General features: G+C 39.5%; 1 protein-coding gene and 1 pseudogene across 3 annotated transcripts in view; both read right to left on the bottom strand.

The window, feature by feature from the left end:
• Positions 1-26985, bottom strand: part of SCP2 (sterol carrier protein 2) — a 118308-nt gene that overhangs the window by 39115 nt on the left and 52208 nt on the right. For all 3 annotated transcript variants that reach the window (NM_001132644.1, XM_054525784.2, XM_063713912.1), the window contains 2 exon segments: positions 18338-18445; positions 26028-26175. In NM_001132644.1, the coding sequence (NP_001126116.1) occupies positions 18338-18445; positions 26028-26175 (256 nt within the window).
• On the bottom strand, positions 10357-14059 carry LOC129059099 (tubulin beta chain-like; annotated as a pseudogene).

A 26985-nucleotide genomic window follows, 5' to 3' on the forward strand; every position in this document is an offset into this window, starting at 1 on the left:
TATGCATAGGAGCATTCAGAATAAAGACCCAAAGATACAGGGCAAGTTGTCCATTTTATGCTTGGGTTCAACAAAGTATGGAAGAGCCGTATAGAGATATGATTGGACAAAAAGCATATGATCTAATGCTAATAGACTGAGTGGGGAAACCCAGCCAGGCCTGTCCATCTAGGTTCTTCTTGGCCTCTCTGAGCATGCATTCCTTCCTTCTGGGAGTGGGGCAGGTCCCTTTCTGGAATGGGGATCTTATGACCCACAGTCAAACAAGATAGATCAGATCATTTCTTTATGGCCAGTTTTTACACAGAAAGGTGAAGGGAAGTTATAGTAGTATTCTAGGTTTCATGACTGGCTTTGGGGAAAAGGGGTTATGGCTTTCATGATCTGCCTTGAGGAAGAGGGATTCTAGTTTCTACGGCTGGGCTTGGTGGGGAGAATGGGACTGAGAGACAGGAGGCCAGAAGGCCAGAGAAAAATTTTTGCTTCTGAGGCTTTTATTTTGGTGTATTGTTTTCTAAGCCCTAACAGTGATATAAATTAAAAGCTAGATGTAAATAGAAAAAGCAAGCTGTTTTTCCTCTCTACTCAACACACTCACAGCACACTTCTGTGACTAGATGTCGGGAAGTTGAGGGCTTCCCCCAAATACCAAATTGATTCTTTTACAGACACCGATGAGGTATTCTGTAATTCATTTCAATTCTAACACTATTTACCTGGAGATAGTGTCAGATCCCATGGGTTGAGGGCTGAGTCCCACCAGGCTGTTCATACTTCAGATGCCAAATGCAAGTCCAGGCCACCTGTACTTCCAACCAACTGGTTACAAACCATCATCTTGCTGCAAACATTTCCTAACAAGATGTTGGTCAACCTTTTTACATGAAAGTAACTGACCTAGGACTCAGCTACATACATAAGGGTATACAATCTGGTTGCTTCTAAAAATAAACTATTGGAACATGTATCAAGCACTCTACCAAATGTTAAAGATAACAGAGGATTCACAGTGTAATGTAAATGCAAAGTGCTAACAAAGATAAGGACGTTAAGTGCTATGAATAGACACAGAATGGAAAAGCTATAGGGGATAACATTTTGAGTTATTCTCTGAGGTCTTTTCTTCCTTCTCCTTGACTATCAAGACAGCCAAGTACAATAAAGTCATAATTCGGCTTTAGTTTCAAATTAGACATTTAAATGCCTTTCCAAAAACAACATTAAAAAGCATGGTTTTCTACTATCAGAGCCTGAATTTTTGAGGAAGAAAAGGCTTGGTGAGCTTCAAACAGCAAAAAGTTTTCATAGACTCAGCATACACTGAAGAATGTATATTTATAATAGAGCAGTTTTTCTCTCCAAAAGATATAAAATTTGTCACGCGCGTCCATGTGAAGAGACCACCCAACAGGCTTTGTGTGAGCAACAAGGCCATTTATTTCACCTGGGTGCAGGCGGGCTGAGTCTGAAAAAGGAGTCAGCAAAGGGTGGTGGGATTATCATTAGTTCTTACAGGTTTTGGGAGAGGCGGTGGAGTTAGGAGCAATTTTTTGCGGGCAGGGGGTGAATCTCACAAAGTACATTCTCAAGGGCAGGGAGAATACTACAAAGTACCTTTTTTTATTATTATACTTTAAGTTGTAGGGTCCGTGTGCACAACGTGCAGCTTTGTTACATATGTATACATGTGCCATGTTGGTGTGCTGCACCCATTAACTCGTCATTTACATTAGGTATATCTCCTAATGCTATCCCTTCCCCCTTCCCCCACCCGACGACAGGCCCCAGTGTGTGATGTTCCCCACCATGTGTCCAAGTGTTCTCATTGTTCAATTCCCACCTATGAGTGAGAACATGTGGTGTTTGGTTTTCTGTCCTTGCGATAGTTTGCTCAGAATGATGGTTTCCGGCTTCATCCATGTCCCTACAAAGGACATGAACTCATCCTTTTTTATGGCTGCATAGTATTCCATGGTGTATATGTGCCACATTTTCTTAATCCACTATATCATTGATGGACATTTGGGTTGGTTCCAAGTCTTTGCTATTGTGAATAGCGCCACAATAAACATACGTGTGCATGTGTCTTTATAGCAGCATGATTTATACTCCTTTGGGTATATACCCAGTAATGGGATGGCTGGGTCAAATGCTATTTCTAGTTCTAGATCCCTAAGGAATCGCCACACTGTCTTCCACAATGGTTGAACTAGTTTACAGTCCCATCAACAGTGTAAAAGTGTTCTTATTTCTCCACATCCTCTCCAGCACCTGTTGTTTCCTGACTTTTTAATGATCACCATTCTAACTGGTGTGAGATGGTATGTCATTGTGGTTTTGATTTGCATTTCTCTGATGGCCAGTGATGATGAGCATTTTTTCATGTGTCTGTTGGCTGCATAAATATCTTCTTTTGAGGAGTGTCTGTTCATATTCTTCTCCCACTTTTTGATGGGGTTGTTTGATTTTTTCTTGTAAATTTGTTTAAGTTCTTTGTATATTCTGGATATTAGCCCTTTCTCAGATAGGTAGATTGCAAAAATTTTCTCCCATTCTGTAGGTTGCCTGTGTACTCTGATGGTAGTTTCTTTTGCTGTGCAGAAGCTCTTCAGTTTAATTAGATCCCATTTGTCAATTTTGGCTTTTGTTGCCATTGCTTTTGGTGTTTTAGTCATGAAGTCCTTGCCCATGCCTATGGCCTGAATGGTATTGCCTAGGTTTTCTTCTAGGGTTTTTATGGTTTTAGGTCTAACATGTAAGTCTTTAATCCATCTTGAATTAATTTTTGTATAGGGTGTAAGGAAGGGATCCAGTTTCAGCTTTCTACATATGGCTAGCCAGTTTTCCCAGCACCGTTTACTAAATAGGGAATCCTTTCCCCATTTCTTGTTTTTGTCAGGTTTGTCAAAGATCAGATGGTTGTAGATGTGTGGTATTATTTCTGAGGGCTCTGTTCTGTTCCATTGGTCTATAGCTGTTTTGATACCAGTACCATGCTGTTTTGGTTACTGTAGCCTTGTAGTATAGTTTGAAGCCAGGTAGCGTGATGCCTCCAGCTTTGTTCTTTTGGCTTAGGATTGTCTTGGCAATGCGGTCTCTTTTTTGGTTTCATATGAACTTTAAAGTAGTTTTTTCCAATTCTGTGAAGAAGGTCATTGGTAACTTGATGGGGATGGCACTAAAACTATAAATTACCTTGGGCAGTATGGCCATTTTCACGATATTCATTCTTCCTATCCATGAGCATGGAATGTTCTTCCATTTGTTTGTGTCCTCTTTTATTTCGTTGAGCAGTGGTTTGTAGTTCTCCTTGAAGGGGTCCTTCACATCCCTTGTAAGTTGGATTCCTAGATATTTTATTCTCTTTGAAGCAGTTGTGAATGGGAGTTCACTCATGATTTGGCTGTTTGTCTGTTATTGGTGTATAGGAATGCTTGTGATTTCTGCACATTGATTTTGTACCCTGAGACTTTGCTGAAGTTGCTTATCAGCTTAAGGAGATTTTGGGCTAAGACGATGGGGTTTGCTAAATATACAATCATGTCATCTGCAAACAGAGACAATTTGACTTCTTCTTTTCCGAATTGAATACCCTTTATTTCTTTCTCCTTCCTGATTGCCCTGGCCAGAACTTCCAACACTATGTTGAATAGGAGTGGTGAGAGAGGGCATTCCTGTCTTGTGCCAGTTTTCAAAGGGAATGCTTCCAGTTTTTGCCCATTCAGTATGATATTGGCTGTGGGTTTGTCATAAATAGCTCTTCTTATTTTGAGATACGTCCCATCAATACCTAGTTTATTGAGAGTTTTTAGCATGAAGGGCTGTTGAATTTTGTCAAAGGCCTTTTCTGCATCTACTGAGATAATCATGTGGTTTTTGTGTTTGGTTCTGTTTATATGATGGATTACATTTATTGATTTGCATATGTTGAACCAGCCTTGCATCCCAGGGATGAAGCCAACTTGATCGTGGTGGATAAGCTTTTTGATGTGTTGCTGGATTTGGTTTGCCAGTATTTTATTGAGGACTTTTGCATCAGTGCTCATCAGGATATTGGTCTAAAATTCTCTTTTTTTGTTGTGTCTCTGCCAGGCTTTGGTATCAGGATGATGCTGGCCTCATAAATTGAGTTAGGGAGGATTCCCTCTTTTTCTATTGATTGGAATAGTTTCAGAAGGAATGGTACCAGCTCCTCTTTGTGCCTCTGGTAGATTTCGGATGTGAATCCGTCTGGTCCTGGACTGTTTTTGGCTGGTAGGCTATTAATTATTGCCTCAATTTCAGAGCCTGTTATTGGTCTATTCAGGGATTCAACTTCTTCCTGGTTTAGTCTTGGGAGGGTGTATGTGTCCAGGAATTTATCCATTTCTTCTAGATTTTCTAGTTTATTTGAGTAGAGGTGTTTATAGTCGTCTCTGATGGTAGTTTGTATTTCTGTGGGATGATGGTGATATCCCCTTTATCATTTTTTATTGCATCTATTTGATTCTTCTCTCTTTTCTTCTTTATTAGTCTTGCTAGCGGTCTATCAATTTTGTTGATCTCTTCAAAAAACCAGCTCCTGGATTCATTGATTTTTTGAAGGGTTTTTTTGTGTCTCTATCTCCTTCAGTTCTGCTCTGATCTTAGTTATTTCTTGCCTTCTGCTAGCTTTTGAATGTGTTTGCTCTTGCTTCTCTAGTTCTTTTAATTGTGTTGTTAGGGTGTCAATTTTAGATCTTTCCTGCTTTCTCTTGTGTGCATTTAGTGCTATAAATTTCCCTCTACACACTGCTTTAAATGTGTCCCAGAGATTCTGGTATGTTGTGTCTTTGTTCTCATTGGTTTCAAAGAACATCTTTATTTCTGCCTTCATTTCGTTATGTACCCAGTGGTCACTCAGGAGCAGGCTGTTCAGTTTCCATGTAGTTGAGTGGTTTTGAGTGAGTTTCTTAATCGTGAGTTCTAGTTTGATTGCACTATGGTCTGAGAGGCAGTTTGTTATAATTTCTGTTCTTTTACATTTGCTGAGGAGTGCTTTACTTCCAACTACATGGTCAATTTTGGAATAAGTGTGATGTGGTGCTGAGAAGAATATATATTCTGTTGATTTGGGTGGAGAGTTCTGTAGATGTCTATTAGGGCCACTTGGTGCAGAGCTGAGTTCAAGTCCTGGATATCCTTGTTAACTTTCTGTCTCGTTGATCTAATGTTGACAGTGGGGTGTTAAAGTCTCCCATTATTATTGTGTGGGAGTCTAATTATCTTTGTAGGTCACTCAGGACTTGCTTTATGAATCTGGGTGCTCCTGTACTGGGTGAATATATATTTAGGATAGTTATCTCCTCTTGTTGAATTGATCCCTTTACCATTATGTAATGGCCTTCTTTGTCTCTTTTGATCTTTGTTCGTTTAAAGTCTGTTTTATTAGAGACTAGGATTGCAACCCCTGCTTTTTTTTGTTTTCCATTTGCTTGGTAGATCTTCCTCCATCCCTTTATTTTGAGCCTATGTGTGTCTCTGCACGTGAGATGGGTCTCCTGAATACAGCACACTGATGGATCTTGACTCTTTATCCAATTTGCCAGTCTGTGTCTTTTAATTGGAGCATTTAGCCTATTTACATTTAACGTTAATATTGTTATGTGTTAATTTGATCCTGTCATTATGATGTTAGCTGGTTATTTTGCTCATTAGTTGATGCACTTTCTTCCTAGCATCAATGATCTTTACAATTTGGCATGTTTTTGCAGTGGCTGGTACCAGTTGTTCCTTTCCGTGTTTAGTGCTTCCTTCAGGAGCTCTTGTAAGGCAGGCCTGGTGGTGACAAAATCTCTCAACATTTGCTTGTGTGTAAAGGATTTTATGTCTCCTTCACTTATGAAGCTTAGTTTGGTTGGATATGAAATTCTGGGTTGAAAATTCTTTTCTTTAAGAACGTTGAATATTGGCCCCCACTCTCTTCTGGCTTGTAGAGTTTCTGCCAAGAGATCCGCTGTTAGTCTGATGGGCTTCCCTTTGTGGGTAACCCAACCTTTCTCTGTGGCTGCCCTTAATATTTTTTCCTTCATTTCAACTTTAGTGAATCTGACAATTATGTGTCTTGGAGTTGCTCTTCTCGAGGAGTATCTTTGTGGCGTTCTCTGTATTTCCTGAATTTGAATGTTGGCCTGCCTTGCTAGGTTGGGGAAGTTCTCCTGGATAATATCCTGCAGAGTGTTTTCCAACTTGGTTTCATTCTCCCCGTCACTTTCAGGTACACCAATCAGACGTAGATTTGGTCTTTTCACATAGTCCCATATTTCTTGGAGGCTTCGGGAGGGGCGTCCGCCATTGCTGAGGCCTGAGTAGGTAAACAAAGTGGCCGGGAAGCTCGAACTGGGTGGAGCCCACCGCAGCTCAACGAGGCCCGCCTGCCTCTGTAGACTCCACCTCTGGGGACAGGGCATAGCTGAACAAAAGGCAGCAGATCTCCTGACCTTATGATCTGCCCGTCTTGGCCTCCCAAAGTGCTGGGATTACAGGCATGAGCCACCGTGCCCGGCCTAAATAGGGAAGATTTTTTTAAAGCTTATAAATAATGATAATATATATTACGAGCATAAATGTCAAAAGAAAAGTACTGAGAAAGTATAGGAGTTCGGAAAAGGGTAAGATTAATTCAATCTATGGAAAGAATCAGTGAAACAGGAAGAGCTTCATAAGGTGGATAACACTTGAGAGAGCACTTGAAGATGGGCGTTTCCAGTGAGGAAAGGACACTGAAGAACAGTATAACGGTTAAGACCCTGGATGCTAGGAACACATAGCCTGTGTTTGAATCTTAGCTTTGCCACTCTCTAGCTTGAAGACTTCATGCAAATCATTTAAACTCTCCACGCCTCTATTTTCTTCTTTTGTAAAAGAGAAAAATCGATATGAAAATTGAATGCATTTGTACATGAAGTGTACTTAGAACAGCGTATTATTATTGAGAAAATAACAAAGGTAGAGTTTGTATAAGCAAGAAGGAATTAAACCTGTTTGGTAAAAGCAAACAGTTTGGTTTAAACATGCTTCCTCTTTGTGCATCTCCTTCCCCAAAACTCAAGTAGATAGAAATGCTGGCAAAACACTAGGCATGTGATGGGATTTAGCAAATCTTCGTGACCCTGCCATCCTCCTTTCCCTTTTTCTCCTCTTCATACTTCTGCTTTGTGCTTCTCCTATAGCACATTCTGCCTTGTATTATAATTACTTATTTAAATATATAAGTATTTGTATTCTTGTATTATCTGCCTCTTATACACTTCCTGAGGCTAGTAGTTACCTTATATATCCTAACCCTAGCCCTCAAATCTGTCTATGCATAAGAAGCTCTGGGGGAACTTTAAAAATATATAAATTGTTTAGGACCAACCCAGACTGAAGAAAATGTCTAAGGGTAGGACAGGAACATATATATATATTTTATATATATATATGTATATATATATAATATATATTATATAATATATTATATATCTATTATATATAATATATTATATAATATATAATATATAATATATTATATATTATATTTATTATATATTATATATTATATATAAAATGTATATTATATATTATATATTATATATTTTTATATATAATACATATAGAGAGAGAGAGAACATATATTTTTTAAATATATATATATATATAATTTTTTTTTTTTTTCTGGAGACAAGGTCTGGCTCTACCACACAGGTTGGAGTGTAGTGGCATGATCTCAGCTCACTGCAACCTCTGCCTACTGGGCTCAAGCTACCCTCCCACTTCAGGCTCCCGAGTAGCTAGGACTACAGGTATGCACCATCACGCCTGGCTAATTTTTGCATTTTTTGTGGAGACAGGGTTTCACCATCTTGCCCAGGTTGGTCTTGAACTCCTGAGCTCAAGTGATCTGCCCGCCTCAGCCTCCCAAAATGCTGGGATTACAGGCATAAGCCACCACACTCAGGCAGGAACACATACTTTTAAAAGCTTCAAGAGGCTCCGAATTGGTCTATGAGTAGACCTCGTATTTCACAGCCCTACAGTACCTAATGATGAAGTGGGTACACAATAAGTCACTACTGAACTGATGTTGACTGAATAACAGAAGATCAGGACCTAACACTAGGTTGAAGCCTACTGGAAAGGCACAGAGGCCTTTCTTAAGGGCCTAAAAGGCCCGGCTGAACTATGACAAAAGGCCAAACTAAAAAAACCCACTTCTAGCTTCAAAGCAATCAATAATCCTTTGTCAAGAGCTTTATCTCAAAGGCACTTTCATGTCCTTTCAGTAGATTACAGACATTAATATGGATTTTTTAAAAAGTAGAGATAGCTAAGAATAAACTAAAACCAAATTTTACCTATTCTTTTTTTTTTTTTTTTTTCTTTGGTAGAAACTAGGGTCTTGCTTTGTTGCCCAGGCTGGTCTCGAACTCCTGGCTTCAAGCTATCGTCCTGCCTTGGCCTCCCAAAGTACTGGGATTATGGGCATGAGCCACCATGTCCAACCTTTACTCATTTAAAACAAGTGATCAGGCCGGGTGTGACAGCTCACGCCTGTAATCCCAGCACTTTGGAAGGTGGATCACTTGAGGTCAGTAGTTTGAGGCCAGCCTGGCCAACATGGTGAAACCCCATCTCTACTAAAAATACAAAAATTAGCCAGGCATGGTGACAGGTCCCTGTAATCCCAGCTACTCTGGAAGTTGAGGCAGAAGAATCACTTGAACCTGGGAGGCAGAGGTTGCAATGAGCTGAGATCATGCCACTGTACTCCAGCCTGGGCAACAGAGTAAGACTCTGTCTCAAAAAAAAAAAAAAAAAAACAAGCATTCAGTAAGTGTTGGACAGTATATGTAAAAACACTTTGAAAACTGGAATAAAATATGACATTATTACCTGAACACTAATGTGTTTTTTGTCATACGATCACTGCAAAGTAATCAAAAAAAGTTCAAGTTTAATGTAATTTTCCTGAATGGAAATCTAAAAGGAATTAATGTTTTTAAACTAACAATGAACAAAAGAATACTCAATTCAAATGCTGAAAACTACAATTTTCTTCTACTATTGATACTGTTATGGCAGCTAGAAACTTTCATCCAGATCTAAACAAAATCAGAAACCAGTATAATGAAGCTTTAATTTTTAAAGCTAATTCCCCAATACTGAGTTCCCAACCAAAGTAGCACTGTCTTACAATTAAATTAATACCATTTACAGAAGAGAATCTTACACCCTCATCATGAGTCTTAACATATTTTGGAACTTCGCTTGACCATTTTCTGAATCTCTTAGAATTCTACTGCAGTTTGTTATCCAAGTAACTAGAGAAAAAATGTTTAAGCTACTCATAACTGTCATTGTGAGATAAACTCAAGGAGTCTGAATTCTTTCTTGGGGCACATTACAGCTAATGGCCATGTGCCAGATTTACTCGAAATATATCCAAATCCTCAATACGTAGCAAGGAAACATTTACTTTTCAATAATTCCCTATTCAGACTACCACTCAAGTCATCAAGATTTATAAGTTTTTTCCCACAAAATGCTACACCATCACTAGACATAATATCTCAAAGATTAATGATAAAAGGAAAAATTTACCAACAGCGTAGACTCAAATGTTAGAAAGGGTTATCAAAGGATACTGCAGGAAAGCGAGTCTCTCTTTGAATATTTAAAAATTGAGTAAATGCTATCTTTCTGGGGTGTTTTAGGTTACCTGTTCAGTACCCAGGGAAGAACATTTGAGGAAAAAATCTAACACTAACAAGACTGAAGGAAAAGAGGCAGTCTCATACTCTGCTGTTGGAAATATACACTGATACAATCTTTTCTGAAGAAAATTTGGCAATCTCCACTGATTTTTAAAGATATACTACCCTTTGACACAATGAGTCCACTGTTTGAAATTCATCCTATGGATATACCTGCAAAAGTAGGGAAAGACACAGGTAGCTGGGACCACAGACTTGTGCCACCACGCCTGACTAATTTTTGTATTTTTTGTAGAGTTGGGGTTTCACCATGTTGCCCAGGCCAGTCTCAAACTCCTGGGCTCAAGCAATCCCCCTACCTCGGCCTCTTGGGTAGCTGAGACTACAGGTGCATGCTATTGCTCCCAGTTAATTTTTCAATATTTTGTAGAGACAAAGTCTTGCTTTGCTGCCCAGGCCAATCTCAAATTACTGGCTTCAAGCAATCCTCCCACCTCAGCCTCCCAAAGTGCTGGGATTACAGGCGTGAGCTACTGCACCTGGCCTTTTTGACAGTTACTCATATGGATCTGTCCCATGACCCAGAAATTTTGCTCCAGGTTATCAACCCAAGAGAAATAAAAATATATGTCTCCAAATAGACTTGTATATAAACATTCATAGCAATTTTATTCATGCAGCCCTAAACAGGAAACAATTCAAATATCCATCCACAGGACAACGGATAAGCAAACTGATATATTTCAACAATAGAATACTACTTGGCAATAAAAAAGAACTACTGATAAAAAGAAAAACTTGGATTAATTTTATAATCTGCTGAGTAAAAGAAGCCAAACACAAAAGAATACATACATGTGCTGTATGATTCCATTTATATGAAGTTCTAAGATCAGCAAGACTAATCTACCATGAGAGAAGTCAAACATCTCAGCCTGGTGGTGGTGGAGAGTGAGAGAGAAGTGTTTCAGGGAGGCCAGAGGATTGACTGGAAATAGACAGGCTAGAATTTTTGGGGGTAATGAAAATGTTTTTGATCTTGTTTTGGCTGGTTGCCACCTGGATGTATATAATTTTCAAAAACAATTATCGATTTAAAGTGTATAATTCAGTGGTTTTTAGTGTATTCACAGAGTTGTGCAACTAGCACCACAATCAATTTTAGGACACTTTCATCATCTCAAAAAGAAACTCCACACATACCCTTTAGTTATCTCTCTCCTGTGTTCCCTAGTCCTAAGCAACCACTAATTTATTTTCTGTCTCTATGGATTTGCCTATTCTGGACATGTCATAAAAATGGAATTTAAAAATGTTTTCAAGGTTCATCTATATTGTAGCATTACCTCATTCCTTTCATGGCCAAAAAATATTCCATAGTATAAATATACCACATTTTGGCCAGACACAGTGGCTCACACCTGGGAGGCCGAGGTGGGTGGATCATTTGAGGTCAGGAGTTTGAGACCAGCCTGGCCAACATAATGAAACCTTGTCTCTACTAAAAATATAAAAATTAGCTGGGCATGGTGGCAGGTGCCTGTAATCCCACATACTCAGGAGGCTGAGGCAGGAGAATCACTTGAACCTGGGAGGCAGAGGTTGCAATGAGCCAAGATCACATCACTACACTCTAACCTCGGGGACAGAGTGAGACTGTCTGGAAAAAAATCCAAAAAAATAAAAATAAATACACCACATTTTGCTCATCAGTTGATGATAGACATCTGGCTTTTGACTATTATGAATAATGCTGCTGTAAACATTAGTGTACACATTTTTGTGAGAACTGTGCATTTTTTCCCAATTCCCATTTATTTTTGGCTCTTGGAGCAATGTCACATTTTCAATATGAAAAAAAGCAGCAAGTTCAAAATAGGAATCTGTAGTGTAGGATAGAACAAAACCAAGTGTAAGGGGGAAAAAAGCAACAGCAAAAGGAAGCTAGGAGATGTTGCAAAAAAGATGGAAGAGGGTTCCCCTTCCCTCTGGGGAATGACTCAAACACTGATGTGGCAGTATATACCATCCCACATAAAGTCAGGGATGTTAATCCTTTTTGGGGGTTAAGAAAAGGTGGAGATTAGGAGGGCATTTCTGGAGGCCTAGGGACGAAGGCTGATCTCTTTCCCCCCTTGATCCCCTTCTCTAATCAGGGGAAAGGAAGGAATTCAATATGTGAGAGAGGTAGACTCAGAAAGGGAAAGATTCCACTTGACAGAGTGGGGCAGACCTCTCCAAAGGGCAGAGCTTGGAGGGAGATTGAAAATGGAGAAAATACTGCTAACACCTCTCTTGAAGCTGAGAAATGGAAAATGGAAATACCTGGAAATTATGACTTTAATAGCCTGGATTTCCCTCTCCAAAACTTTTAGGATGGAAAATCCCATCCCCTTCCTTGCAGTGACTTCTACCTGCCACCTTCTACCATCTTTCACTTTGGGCTTAGGATGGCGGCCATTATCCACATGGGCTTTCAAAACCCAGTTGGTTCTAAATGAGATCTGGATGAGACCCAGCTTCTTGGAGATTTTAAAAAGGAGGAAATATTAACTGGACAGGTGGAAGGGATGGGCACCAGAAGGAAATACAGGGTCACCCAGAGTGGCAGAAACCTAGGCTTCCCAGAGTGGAAAGAGAAAGGAAACATTCAACAAATAAGTACTTATTGAGTGCCTACTACGTGCTAGGCACTGTTCTAGATCTAGATTTGTGTTTGAGGCAGCAAACACAAATTCTGAGGGAGAGAAAAGGGGCAGGTGAGTAAGATGGCTAAGGGAACTGAGAAGCCGGAGGCGATGGGGGCTCTGCCTTAGGCCTCCTCTCCAGCGTCCTCACCGAAATCCTCCTCCTCTTCTGCGGTGGCATCCTGGTACTGCTGATACTCAGGGACAAGGTCGTTCATGTTGCTCTCAGCCTTGCTGAACTCTCATCTCATCCATGCCCTTGCCTGTGTACCAGTGGAGGAAGGCCTTCCAGGGGAACATGGCAGTGAACTGCTCCAAGATGCACCTGAAGAGCTCCTGGATGGCAGTGCTGCTGCCGATTAAGGTAACCGCCATCTTGAGGCCATGAGGTGGGATGTCACAGACAGCTGTCTTGATGTTGTTGGGGATCCATTCCACAAAGTAGCTGCTGTTCTGGTTCTGCACGTTGAGCATCTGCTCATGGACATCTAACCACAAAGACAGCAGCCACAGTGAGATATAAGCTGTGGCAGGGGTCTCATTATGTTCATGGCATTGAAATCCTGCCAGATGAGTTCGGGCACCGTGAAAGCTCGATGCTGCTGGCTTCCACAGCTGGTGAGAGGGCAAAGCCAGCCATGAAGTAGTGGAGACGTGGTAAGGGCACCAGTTTGACTGCCAACTTGTGGAGGTCAGCATTGAGCTGGCCAGGGAAGCGGAGACAGATGGTAACACTGCTTATGGTGGCTGAGACAAGGTGGTTCAAGTCCCCATAGTTTGGTGTGGTCAGCTTCAAAGTGCGGAAGCAGATGTCATAGAGGGCCTCATTGTCAATGCAGTAGGTCTCATCCGTGTTCTCTAACGACTGATGGACGGAAAGGGTGATGTTATAGGGCCCGACCACAGTGTCAGACACTTTGGGTGGAGGCACCACACTGAAGGTGTTCATGATGCAATCAGGGCACTCTTCTTGGATCTTGCTGATAAAGAGAGTACCCATTCCAAAGCCCATTGAGTGGGTCAGCTGGAAACCCTGCAGGCAGTCACAGCTCTCTTACTCCTCCTGTACCACATCTACAACTGAATCAACCAGCTTGGCCCCCTCTATGTAGTGGCCTTTGGCCCAGTTGTTGCATGCCCCAGATTGACCAAAAACAAAGTTGTCTGGTTTAAGCACCTGGCCAAAAGGGCCTGAGCTAGCAGAGTCCATGGTCCCAGGTTCTAGATCCACCAGGATAGCACAAGGAACATATTTGCCATCTGTGGCTTCACTGTAGTACATGGAGACACAGTCCAGCTGCAGGTCGCTGTCCCCATGTTAGGTGCTGGTGGGGTCGATTTCACGTTCATCACTGATCACATCCCAGCACTTGGCACCCGTCTGGTTGCCACACTGACAGGCCTGGATATGCACAATTTCCCTCATGGTTAAAATTTATTTTAATTTTTTTGCTCGCCTCAAGGTATGCGTGGGGCAAGAAAATATGTAATTTTTTTTCTCTGCTAGTTGCAGGCTGAAAGGATGGAATGCACCCCAGAGGCTAGAGCAGCAAGGTGCAAACGCGGCAGCAGGAAGGTTCTGAGAGGCAGAACTGTGCATTTTATTGTATAAAAATTAGATCTAAATTTTAATAACAAATATAGATATGAAAAATTATATTGTTACTATAAAGCATGATTTCTGAGTATTTCAGTGGACGGCAGAACAAAAATATCTAATAATGGCAATCAAGCAAATTATAATAAAAACATGCTATTTCAGAGGAGAAAAAAGTTGTATGTCAACAAGAACAACTAAAATGAAATATCATATTCATCTCCTAATGAAACAGAGATTTCCTATATGAGTAAGGAAGCTGTCTGAAAGGAGGATTTAAGTCATTTCTTTACACACAAACTACAGCAGAACTCTTAAAGGCTTCAGTGCCCATACCACAGGAATATTTATTATCATCCAGACGTCTCCATGTCCCATTAGCACCAAAATCAACACTGAAGTATGATCTAATTCTTTTGAGGAATAAAGAAAACAGTTTAGTCTATTTACCAAAGGCAGAAAATAGTTTTAAAATAATGTCTGTGTAGCATTGGGCACAACATTTACATAGAGATACGGTACCTTGAGGGTGTCACACTAGAAAACAAATTTTCTTTACAAATTAAAGAACATTCTTTTCCAAAAATGGTTAAAAATTATTTTTCATACTGTGATAAAAACAAGAGGTTTGGGCTGGGCACGGTGGCTCATGCCTGTAATCCCAGCACTTTGAGAGGCCGAGGAAGGCAGATCACAAGGTCAAGAGTTCAAGACCAGCCTGACCAACCTGGTGAAACCCCGTCGCTACTAAAAATACAAAAATTAGCTGGGCATGGTGGCACATGCCTGTAATCCCAGCTACTTGGGAGGCTGAGGCAGGAGAATCGCTTGAACCTGGGAGGCAGAGGTTGCAGTGAGCCAAGATCACGCTACTGCACTCCAGCCTGGGCGACAGAGCGAGACTCTGTTTCAAGACAAAAAAAAAAAAAGAGGTTTATTATTGGCAAACAAACAAACAAGAACCAGGTAAGTAGATCCATCATGGCTCCCTTTTGTAGAAATGTTGGGAAGAGAATTCTGGAAGTGATTGTGCTTCTACTGTTTTTGGGGGACTCTACTATATACTTTACATACACATATTTCCTCATTTAATCCACAGAACAGCATTATAAGGTAGGTACTATATTCCCATTTTATAGATAAGAAACTAGGATTAACTGGCTAAGCTACATACTAAAGAGAGTGAAGAGGCTAGGTTCAAACCCAAGACTTCATTCATACAGAACACGTACCTATAATTTAGGTACATCCCTTACATATTTATCACTTTCCAGTCATAACTACTATTTCTAAAAGTGTACCGGCACTATTATTGCCACTTTCTCACTTACAATTCTTTCTGAATCTCATCTGCTTCCATGCAAAACACTTCTTCAAAATTGCTCCAGGATTGCCAACGACTTTGTAACAGGCAAATCCGAAGGACACTTTTCGTTCTTTATCTATCTAACTTTTGTGTTCTGATCTCCTACTTTTGAAACACTCTCCTTCCTTGGCTAACTGAGCATTCCCTCTCATTATTCTTAAATGGTTCTCCTTCTCCACCTATACCTTTAATTTTGATGTCCACTAAAATTTAGGGTTTTATCCTTGATGTCTTGTGCTAGATTTCTTTTCAACTCCAGAATTTCTATTTGGTTCTTTTCTATAATTTCCTTGTTTTTGTTTTTTGTTTTTTGTTTTTACACTCTGTTCCCCAGGCTGGAATGCTGGAATGCAGCGGCACAATCACAGTTCACTACAGCTTTAACCTCCTAGGCCGAAATGATCCTCCTGCCTCAGTCTCCCAAGTAGCTGGGATGACAGGTGCACACCACCACACTCAGCCAATTTTTCATTTTTAGTAGAAAGGAGGTCTCACTATGTTGCCTGGGCTAGTTTCGAACTCCTGGGCTCAATCCTCCCACTTTGGCCTCCCAAAGTGCTGGGATTACAGGTGTGACCCACCGTGCCTGGTTGTCTTTTTTATAATTTCTATTTATTAATATTCTCTACCTGGAGAAACATTGTTTTCATACTTTCCTTTAGTTCTTTATATATGGTTTCCTTTAATATATTTAAAATAGCTAGTTAAAGTCTTTGTCTAGTAAATCCAATGTTTTGGCTTCCTCAGGGATAGTTTCTATTGACTGCTTTTTTTCCTAGGTATATAGGTCACCCTTTATTGTTTATCTGCATGTCTTTCTTTTTTGTTGTTGAAAACTGCACATTTAAAATAATATAATGTAGCTTCTCTAAAAATCAATCAAATCCTCCTCTTTCCCAGTTTGTTGTTGTTGTTGCTGTTTATTGTTGTGGTTGTTTATTTAGTGACTTTTCCAAGCTAATTCTATAAAGTCTGTAATTCTTTTTCCCACACGGCCACTGAATTTTCTCTTCCCTTAGCTACTGACTGGACAGAGATGTCCTTAAATGACTGAACTAAAAAGTCTCCTGGTCTTTATTGGACCTCTGGCTGCATAATGTGGTACTCAGCCAGGCAGTTTACAATTCTACCTTAGCCTTTGCCTTTTGCTTGTGCAGAGCCCCAGGTTTAGCCAGAGGTGAGCTTAGGACCTTCTCAGGTCTTTCCTGAGCATGCACACAACTCTGACCTTATATATGCCATTAGCCTTCTAGATTCTCAGGAACATATCAGATCTTTTCAAAGCCCCCTATGGATATCTTACTCCCTAACTTTTCCTTTTAAGTTTTTTCGTTATTTTGTTGATTACCCCAATTGGCACCTGAGGTAGCTACTTTGTTGAATAGTTGTGGCTGATTGTTCTTGACAATTGCCTCTAGGGAAAATACTCTTTGCACTGGGTGAGTTTTCAGTGAGGTGAAATAAAGACAAAGCTTTCAAGTGGGGTTTACCAGGACACTGCCAGACAGGTCATATAATGACAGTTCTCTGAGGAAGGGGCTTTGAAAGAGCTTCAACTCTGTTCTGACTTGTTCAGTGCCAGCTAGGCTGCTAATTTTCACCATGACTGCAAGCTGTAGGTTTTCAAGGCTACAGTGGAGCTGCAGAAAGGGGGAGGTGTTAAGGCAGGTGAAAATGCCACAAAGCTTGTTGCTCTCACAGAGATTATGCTCTTTGTTGTTGTTTTAAGCACCCCCCCACCTCTACTCCCAACAGATTGTTGTAAATCTGGTTAATTTTTAAAGTTATGGAAAAAGTTGATCTTGACAATTTTTGCCAGTGTTCTCCAAACTTTTATAAAGGACAGGATTTTGGGATGTTTTTATTTTGCCACTTCCCATAACATCACTGATCATCCCCATAATTTTTAGATTTCTTTAAAAGATATTAGATTGTTTAAAGCAACAATAATAACAGTATATTGTGGGGGTTATAATATACTTAGGAGTAAGTGTATGGAAACAATAACACAAAAGATAGGAGAAGGTAAATAGATAGGCAGCTGTAAAAGTCTTACATTATATACAAAATGGCATAACACTATTTGAAGGTAGATTGTGATATATTAAAAATGCATGTTGTGGCCATGTGTGGCCCATGCCGGTAATCCCAGCACTCTGGGAGGCCGAGGCAGGTGGATCACTTGAGGTCAGGAGTTCAAGACCAGCCTGGCCAACATGGTGAAACCCCATCTCTACTAAAAAAAAAATACAAAAATTAGCTGGGCATGGTGGCACAAGCCGGTAGTCCCAGCTACTCAGGAGGCTGAGGCAGGAGAATGGCTTGAACCCGGGAGGCAGGGGTTGCAGTGAGCAGAAATTGTGCCACTTCTTTCCAGCCTGGGCAACAGAGTGAGACTCCATCTCAAAAAAAAAAAAGAAAAGAAAAGAAAGAAAGAAAAAAGGAATTGCATGGTGAGGTTTGGGCTTAATTTTTTATTTAAAAAAAAAAGAAACTGCATTGTACAAGTTTGTCACTTTATAATTAAGGAATTAAAAGTTAAAGTGATTGACTGATAAAAATAGTTTCACACGGCCGGCCAGTCAACAGCAGAGCCATAGTAAAATTCTTACTTTATAAATTCTAGTCCAGTGTCTCAAGAGAAAATAATTTCCATGCAATGTCAACCATGTATACAACTACATATAAATAACATGCTCATTTCAAATGATTCTTATTTAGCAGGTCTAGTAAGATCTCTATTTGGAAACATCCTGAATTTAGTTTTAATTAATTCAAATTCTCATCAATTAATGAAGATTATTTAAGTGTGTTCTACTTAACAGAACATCAAAAATATTGCAGCTAAACAATCATTTAAAGCACCAGCTACCAAGTTCAGAGAATATAATCTTTCATTCAAATGAAAGACTAACTCATTCACACTTAAGGAAAAAATGATTTAAAAATGTATGAAATCTGTATGTAGTATTACCTGTAGCTCCTAGTGGGTGTCCCTTTGAAATCAGTCCACCGCTAGGATTTATGACCCACTTTCCTCCATATGTATTATCTCCTCTATCAACCAGCGTTGCACCTTGTCCTATAGAAGAAAAAATAATATTCACAAATGTTAATAGTAACAATAGAACAAATGATATGCTTTTATAAGATTTCCATATAGCCAAGAATTTCTTGGAGCAAATATTTCTTAACAGTTCAAACTAACAACAATTTGACATAAGCACTTTTAAAAGTAATAAATACTTACATTTTCAGAACTTCTCCTGTATGAAACAAAAGCTCCTATTAGTTCCTTAGAGCTCTCTGGCTTCCAAAATTGCTCTAAATATGGTAGAGATTCAGAGAACTAGGAGAATAGAACTGAAATGGATATAATGCTATAACTAAAATAACTGTCAGCTTTAAAAATGCATAATTTTGCCAAAATGTGTTCTTTTCTATTTTCATTTGTACTGCTATATACTATATAAGTATTTTTAATAAATATGGAAAAACAGGAGAAAAAAGGCACTTTGATAAAATGAAAAGAAATGTCTGAAAACACTGTTGAGCCACAAAAGTAAGGTTAAAGAAAAAATTACTTCACATGCTTGGTGGCTTCAATGTTCCTGTCAATTTCCTGGTCATTTGGTCATTCTTCCAGATGCTTAAGAAGTAAATAAAAATGTATGTATTGTATAAAATTGTCTTCCACATCATATTTACGATAAAGTAATAAGATGTGGATGCTCCAAATAATGATAGTAATGATGGTGGCAATGCTGTCAAAGGTAGCTAATAGCTTTGAGCACTCACTCTGGGTCAGCTCTTGTTCTAATTATTTTCTGTATATATAGTCAGCATCCATGGGTTCCACATCATGGATTCAACCATCCACAAATCAAAAATATTCAGAAGAGGCCAGGCACCATGGCTGATGCCTGTAATCCCAGCACTTTGGGAGGCCGAGGCAGGTAGATCACCTGAGGTCAGGAGTTCGAGACCAGCCTGGCCAACATGGTGAAACCCCATCTCTACTGAAAATACAAAAATTAGCCAGGCATGGTGGCGCACCCCTGTAATCCCAGCTACTTGGGAGGTTGAGGCAGGAGAATCACTTGAACCTGGGAGGCAGAGGTTGCAGTGAGCCAAGGTCATGCCATTGCACTCCAGCCTGGGCGACAAGAGCGAAACTCTGTCTCAAAAAAAAAAAAAAAAAAAAAAAAAAATATATATATATATATATATATATATTCAGAAGAAAAAAATTACAAAAAGCAAAACTTCAATTTGTATGTGCTGAGTACTACATTGAATCCATGTGAATGAAGTGATATGTAGTTATTATAGGTAATCTAGAGATTATTTAAAGTATACAGGAGGGTGTGCATAGGTTATATGCAAAAATTATGCCATTTTATATAAGCAACTTCCACGGATTTTGGTATCTGTGGGAGGTCTTAGGAAAAAAAACCCACAGATACTGAGAGATGACTATTTATAAAATTTAATATTCAATCCTATGAAGTAGGTGCTATCATTCTCATTTCCTAGATGAGAAAACAGACAGAGATATTAAGAAATCAAACAAGGCAACAGCAAGAGATCTAGGATTAATACTCAGGGAGCTTGGCTCCACAGCCTGTGTTCTCAGCTAATATATTATATTGCCTTCAAAAACAAAAGTTCCTCTGTTGGTAAAATGAAATACACTAATCACAGGATTTTAGATGACTGACACTTCTAATTTGGCTTTAAATCTAGGTCATAGATAAAACCATTGGTTAAGGCATTCTCTCTTTTATTTTTTGGTATGTTTCTACCTTAGAAATTGCTCTGAGGCTCTAGTCATAAGAGATAAATCTATCTACTATTGCTACTTACAAACTGCTAAATATTGTTTCTGTAGCAAGTAATAGCAAACTAAACACAAGCTAACCCCTAAAAGTGAATAATTCACTACACTTTTCCTATAATATATACAATCTTGTAAAGCATTAAAAGATTCCAAAGGGAAGTTATCTTGAACTCATCAACTAAAAATATTCAGAAATTAAAGTACTGTAAATGAACGCTCTCACCTAGCATAGATAGGAAAACAAATGCATATGCTTTTGGAAAACAATTATTATACCTCTTCTGTGACAAAAACTAAACTAGGAACTTACGGATACAATAGTGAACCAAACGAAAATCTCTACTATCATGGAGTTTAAGTTATTGTGGGGAGAGGGGTGAGGAAAAGACAGACAATATATAAAATAGGTAAAGAAATATGTAAAGTGGTGATAAATGCCAAGGGAAAAAAGAAAGCAGGAAAAGGGTATAGGACACATTGAGACAAGGAAGACGGAAGTGAGTGGTTTATATTTCAAACAAAGTGATCGGAGAAGGCTTCCACTGAGAAGGACATCAGTCGAAGACCTGAAGGGAGTGAGGGAGCAAATCACGTATGTTTGGAACAAAAGCCCTGAAACAGGAGCGAACTTCCAGTGCTTGAAGAAGGAAGCCAATGTGGCTGCAGCAGAGTAGAAGATTCAGAGAAAAGCAGAGGAAATCAGAGATGGGAGTGGGGAGTAAGGAGGACAGATCATATTTGGCTTGTTCGTCTGAGTGAGTTGAGAAACTACTGGGTTTTGAATGAATTAATGAACTGATTTGCTGCATATTCTAGCTTCAGTCTGGAGAGACAAGGCAGAAGCACGGGACCAGCCATAAGACTCCAACAATATATAAATGAGAAACGATGCTGTTCTGCACTAGGCTGGCAGTGACAAAAGTGGTGAGATGTGGTCATATTCTGAATTTGTTTTGAAGGTAGAGTCCATAGCCAACAGGACTTAGAGATAGATTTAATGATGATTGTGAGAGAGAGAAAAGAATTCAAGCCTGATGGTTTCCAGTTTAAGCAACAGGAAGATGGGGAAGACTGAGGGAGGAGAAAGTTTGAAAAATATCCATAGCTCAATTTTGGACTTAGGTTTGAGATGCTTATGAGACATCTGAAGAAACCCCTAAAAAGTAGGCAGCTGGATTCTTGAGTCTAGAGGTTGGAGAAGCAGTTCAAGCAAGGAGTATAAGTCTGAAAGTAATCATTTTGGCCAGGCGTGGTGGCTCATACCTGTAATCCCAGCACTTTGGGAGGCCGGGGTGGGTGGATCACCTGAGGTCAGGAGTTCGAGACCAGCCTGACCAACATGGTGAAATCCCGTCTCTACTAAAAAAAATGCAAAAATTAGCCAGGCGTGGTGGCATACCCCTGTAATCCCAGCTACTCGGGAGGCTGAGACAGGAGAATTGCCTGAACCCGAGAAGGGGAGGTTGCAGTGAGCTGAGATCTCACCATTGTACTCCAGCCTGGGCAGCAAGAGCAAAACTCTGTCTCAGAAAAAAAAGAAAAAAGAAGAAAAGCTGGGTGTGGTGGCTCACATCTATAATCCCAGCACTTTGGGAGGCCAAGGTGGGCAGATCACCTGAGGTCAGGAGTTCGAGACCAGCCTGGCCAACATGGTGAAACCCTGTCTCTACTAAAAATACAAAATTAGCTGGGCATGGTGGCGCATGCCTGCAATCCCAGCTACTCGGGAGGCTGAGGCAGGAAAATCGCTTGAACCTAGGTGGCAGAGGTTGTGGTGAGCCGAGATAGCGCCATTGCACTCCAGCCTGGGCAACGAGAGAAACTCCATCTCAGAGGAAAAAAAAAAAAAAGAAAGTAATCATTTTATATCTGTATCTATATAAAATATTTAACTTTGAGATTAAGTTCCACATTAGGCAGAATATGTTCACTACAGTTTATCTCTTGCTTGATTACAACTGAAAACACTGGATATAAAAATAAAAATAAAAATAAACTACCTGAGGACTCTGAAAAGTAAATAAAAGCAAGGGGATTATAGAGCAAGTCAAAACTTGGAGAAGCCACTGCATAAGGGTGAGGTCCTGGTTGTCTTTTTTTCTTTTTAGGCTCTCTCTCTCTCAACAGCTTTGCCCCAAGGTTGAGCACAGCCCTGGAACAGCATGGCAGCAGAAGCAGCAAAGGTAGCTAAAACTCTAACAGAAACCCCATCTTCCTAACCAAAGGAACTAGGAAAAGAAATCTCTGCAGGCTGGAGAGTAAGAGAAGAAGTCCACAGTGGAGACAGCCAGAGAAGAGGATCCCCTAATTCTGTATATAGACCTGTACAAGTCTCAGGCTGACTCTGACGTAGGCATACGTTTAGAGAGCTGAGCAAAGACTTTAACCACCACCCTCAGAAGGCAAGACAGAACTTATTGTCAGAACATACTGGCTTAAATGCTTGCTAAAACAAAAACATCAACATTCTCCAAAGGATCTATATAATAGGACATTCACCCTGTCCAGGATACAATCCAAAATTATTTGCTATACAAAGAATCAGAAAATGTAACCAATACTCTCAAGGTAAAAGACAATCAACAGATGCAAAACCCAAGAAAGCCCAGATTATGGAATTATTAAAGACTTTAAAACAGCTGTTAGAACTACAAGGTAAAGAAAGCCCACTAGAAATGAACAAAAAGATGTAAGCTCTCAGCAGAGAAATAGAAACTATAAAATGAACCAAATGGAAATTTTAGAACTGAAAATACAATATTTGAAATAGAAAACTCATTAGAATGGTTCATGAGTAGAAAGAAGATGAAGGAAGAGTCAGTGAATTTAAAGATGTATCAACATAAATTATCAAATGTGAAGAACAGAGAGAAAAGGGATTCAAAGTGAACAGTTTCAGGGACCTATGGGACAATATCCAAAGGTCTAATACATGCATCACTGGAAGTCCAGAAGAAGAGGAGAAAAAAATTGGGACAGAACATACATTTAAAGAAATAATGGCTGAAAACTTGCCAAATTTGGTAAAAGATATGCATTTTCAGACTTAAGAAACTCAGAAAACCCAACAGAGAATAAATTAAAAGAAAACCATGCCTAGACATGGCACAATCAAACTGCTAAAAATCTTGAGAACAGCTAGAGAAAAATGGCCCATCACATACAGAGAAACAACAATTTGAACAACCACGGCTCCTCATTAGAAACTATGGAGGTCAGAAGACTGAAACAACATGTTTTAAGTGCTAAAAGACCTGTCAACCTACAATTCTATAATCAGCCCAGAGTTCCTTTAGGAATTAAGGTTAAGCAAAGGCATTTTCAGTTGAAGGAAAACTAAGAGAATTCATCTCCAAGAGATCTGCTTTATAAAAAATGCTACAAAAAAGTTCCTTAGGCTTAAGAAAATGATTACAGAGAAAAACTTGGGTATTAAAGAATGAAGAAAGAGCAACAAAAAATGATAAATATCTGGATAAGTATAAAATACTTTTTCCCTCTTAGTATCTTTAAAATTATGTGTGACATTTTTACCCATGACATATAACAGACATCTAAGTGTATGACTGTTGAAAGCAAAACTTATAATATCATATGTTGGGGTTTTCAATGTAAATAGATATAACACATATGACAATTATAACATAAGTGACAGTGTAGGGCAAAGGGGAGTCAGTGAATGGACCTATACGGTTGCAAGGCTTCTACATTTTATGTGAAGTGGTACAATATTAACTCAAAGGAGACGCTTAGGGAGGCATACTATAATTCTTATCGCAGTGGTTGTCAACTGGGAGAGGTTTTTTTTTTTTTTGAGACGGAGTCTTGCTCTGTCACCCAGGCTGGAGTGCAGTGGCGTGATATCAGCTCCCTGCAAGCTTCACCTCCCGGGTTCACGCCATTCTCCTGCCTCAGCCTCCTGAGTAGCTGGGACTATAGGCGCCCAACACCACGCCTGGCTAATTTTTTGGATTTTTAGTAGAGGGGGGTTTCACCGTGTTAGCCAGGATGGTCTCGATCTCCTGACCTCATTATCCGCCCGCCTTGGCCTCCCAAAGTGCTGGGATTACAGGCGTGAGCCACCGTGCCCGGCCAACTGGGAGAGATTTTACCCCCCAGAAGATATTCGACAATATTTGAAGACATTTTATGGTTGTTACAACTGTGGGGGGCGGTGCTACTGGCATTTAGTAGATAAGAGGTAGGGATATTGCTGAATATCCTACCATGCACAAGCTGTATCACAAGAATGATAGAGCTCAAATGCCAACAGTGCCAAGGTTGATAAACCATGCTCTATAGCAACCACTGGGATAAACAAAGAAGAGAAAACAAAGAGATATGGTGAAAAAAATAATCGATAAGTTGAAATGGCAACTAAAAATATTTAAATAATGCAAAAGAAGTCAAGAGGAGGGGCACAGAGGAACAAAAATTACAGGGGACAAATAGAAAACAGATAATTAAATGACCAACCTAAATCCTACTATATCAATAATTACATTAATGATCTAAATAAATATTGTCTAACACAAATATAATGCCCACACAATACTTTTAAATTTTCTAGTATATATTTTATTTAATATATACATTTTATATATATATAAAATATTTTCATTCAACATGTAATCAACATAAAAAAATTATCAGTGGGCCAGGTGGCTCATGCCTGTAACCCCAGCACTTTGGGAGGCTGAGGCGGGTGTATCACTTGAAGCCAGGAGTTTGAGAACAGCCTGCACAATATGGTGAAACCTTGTCTCTATTAAAATTACAAAAATTAGCTGGGCATGGTAGCATGCGCAACTGTAATACTTGGGAGGCTGAGGCACAAGAATCGCTTGAACCCAGGAGGCAGAAGTTGCAATGAGCCGAGATCACACCATTGCACTCCAGCCTGGGCGACAAAGCAAGACTCTGTCTCAAAAAAAAAAAAAATTATTAATGAAATACTTTACATTCTATTTTTCAATATTAAGTCTCCAAAACCCCATGTGTACTTCACACTTAACAGCACACATCAATTTGGACTAGCTACATTTCAAAGACTAAAGTATAGCTAGTGGCTATCATTATCAGCACAGGTTTCAACACTCCAGTTAAAAGGCAGAAATCAACAAAGTAGATTTTAAAAAATACATTATCATGGCTGGGCACGGTGGCTCACGCCTGTAATCCCAGCACTTTGGGAGGCCTAGGTGGGTGGATCACCTGAGGTCAGGAGTTTGAGACCAGCCTGGCCAACATGGTGAAACCCTGTCTCTACTAAAAATACAAAAATTAGCCGGGCGTGTTAGCGGGTGCCTGTAATCTCAGCTACACAGGAGGCTGAGGCAGGAGAATCACTTGAACCCAGGAGGTGGAGGTTGCAGTGAGCGGAGATTGCACCACTGCACTCCAGCCTGGGCTACAGAGAGAAAAACGAAAAAACAAAAAAAAATTATTGCTTACATGCTGCCTATAAGAGATACACTTTAAATAAATTAACATAAATAGGTTGAAAGCAAATGAATAAAATCTTATGCAAAGAATAAGCATAAAAAAGATGCAGTAGCTATTTTGGTCAGATAAAAGAGCCTTCCAGACAAATAATATAATCATAATACAAATTATTTGGACACTCCATCATCTTAGTGTTGGTACTGCCTAATACCACAAGTTCTAAAAAGTCCACTACCAAAACAGCTTACATTCACCTCCCACAGTGTGGCAGAGCCAATGTTAAGGGAAAAGTGAATAGTGAATTCTTTTATCTAACGGTCAAAGTGAAGTTTTCTCAGTGAAATTTACTGAATTAATCTGCCCTATTCAAAGATGTTACCTTCTGGACAGAGTCCCAATGCTTCATAAGTAAGGAGTTCGTTGGTAGAAAAGCAATCGTGAAGTTCTATTACGTCAATATCATTTGGTGTCAGGCCAGATTTCTCATAGCATTTTCTTGCAGCTTCTTTACTCATATCAAAGCCAACCTAAAACCAAAACCATATATAAATAAAGGGCACCAAAACTGGGCCTTTTAAACAAGTATTTTAAGAGATTAATAGATGCATAACCTTAACAACTGATAATTGACCACATATATTAAAATCTTGGCCAGGTGCATTGGCTCATGCCTATAATCCAAGCACTTTGGGAAGCTGAGGCAGGAGGATCGCTTGAGCCCAGGAGTTTGAGACCAGGCTGGGCAACAATGGAAGATCCTGTCTCTACAAATAATTTAAAAATTAGCCTGGCATGGTAGTATGTGCCTGTGGTCCCAGATACTCAGGAGGCTAAGCTGGGAGGATCGTTTGAGCCCAGGAGGTCAAGGCTGCAGTGAACCAGGAACACCCCACTGAATTCCAGCTTGGATGAAACAGCAAGATCCTGTCTCAAAAAAAAACAAAAAAAGAAGAGAAGAAGAAAAGAAGAAAAGAAAGAAAAAGAGGAAAGGGAAAGGGAAAGAAAGGGAGGAAGGAAGGGAGGGAAGGAGGGAAGGAGGGTCAGTCAATTGATTCTATATTACATAGAAAGTCTAAATAAAATAACATCTAGGAGAAGGATGTACATATTTAATTTTGTACTAAAAAATGACAGAATTTTTAAATAAAATATATAAAAAGGACCTAGAATTCCTCAGAGCATATCTTGTGCTAAGTTACAAAACTTCTGTCAAACTACAATGTATAGTTGTGATAAACAAGTTGAAGACATTTATTACCAGATCATTATGAGTCAGATACACTGAAAAATATGGGAGAATTTCTCTATAAAGTGACACGATCTTCTTTTAGAAGATC

This window comes from Pongo abelii, chromosome 1 (assembly GCF_028885655.2).
Source record: "Pongo abelii isolate AG06213 chromosome 1, NHGRI_mPonAbe1-v2.0_pri, whole genome shotgun sequence".
NCBI classification, from domain to species: domain Eukaryota; kingdom Metazoa; phylum Chordata; class Mammalia; order Primates; family Hominidae; genus Pongo; species Pongo abelii.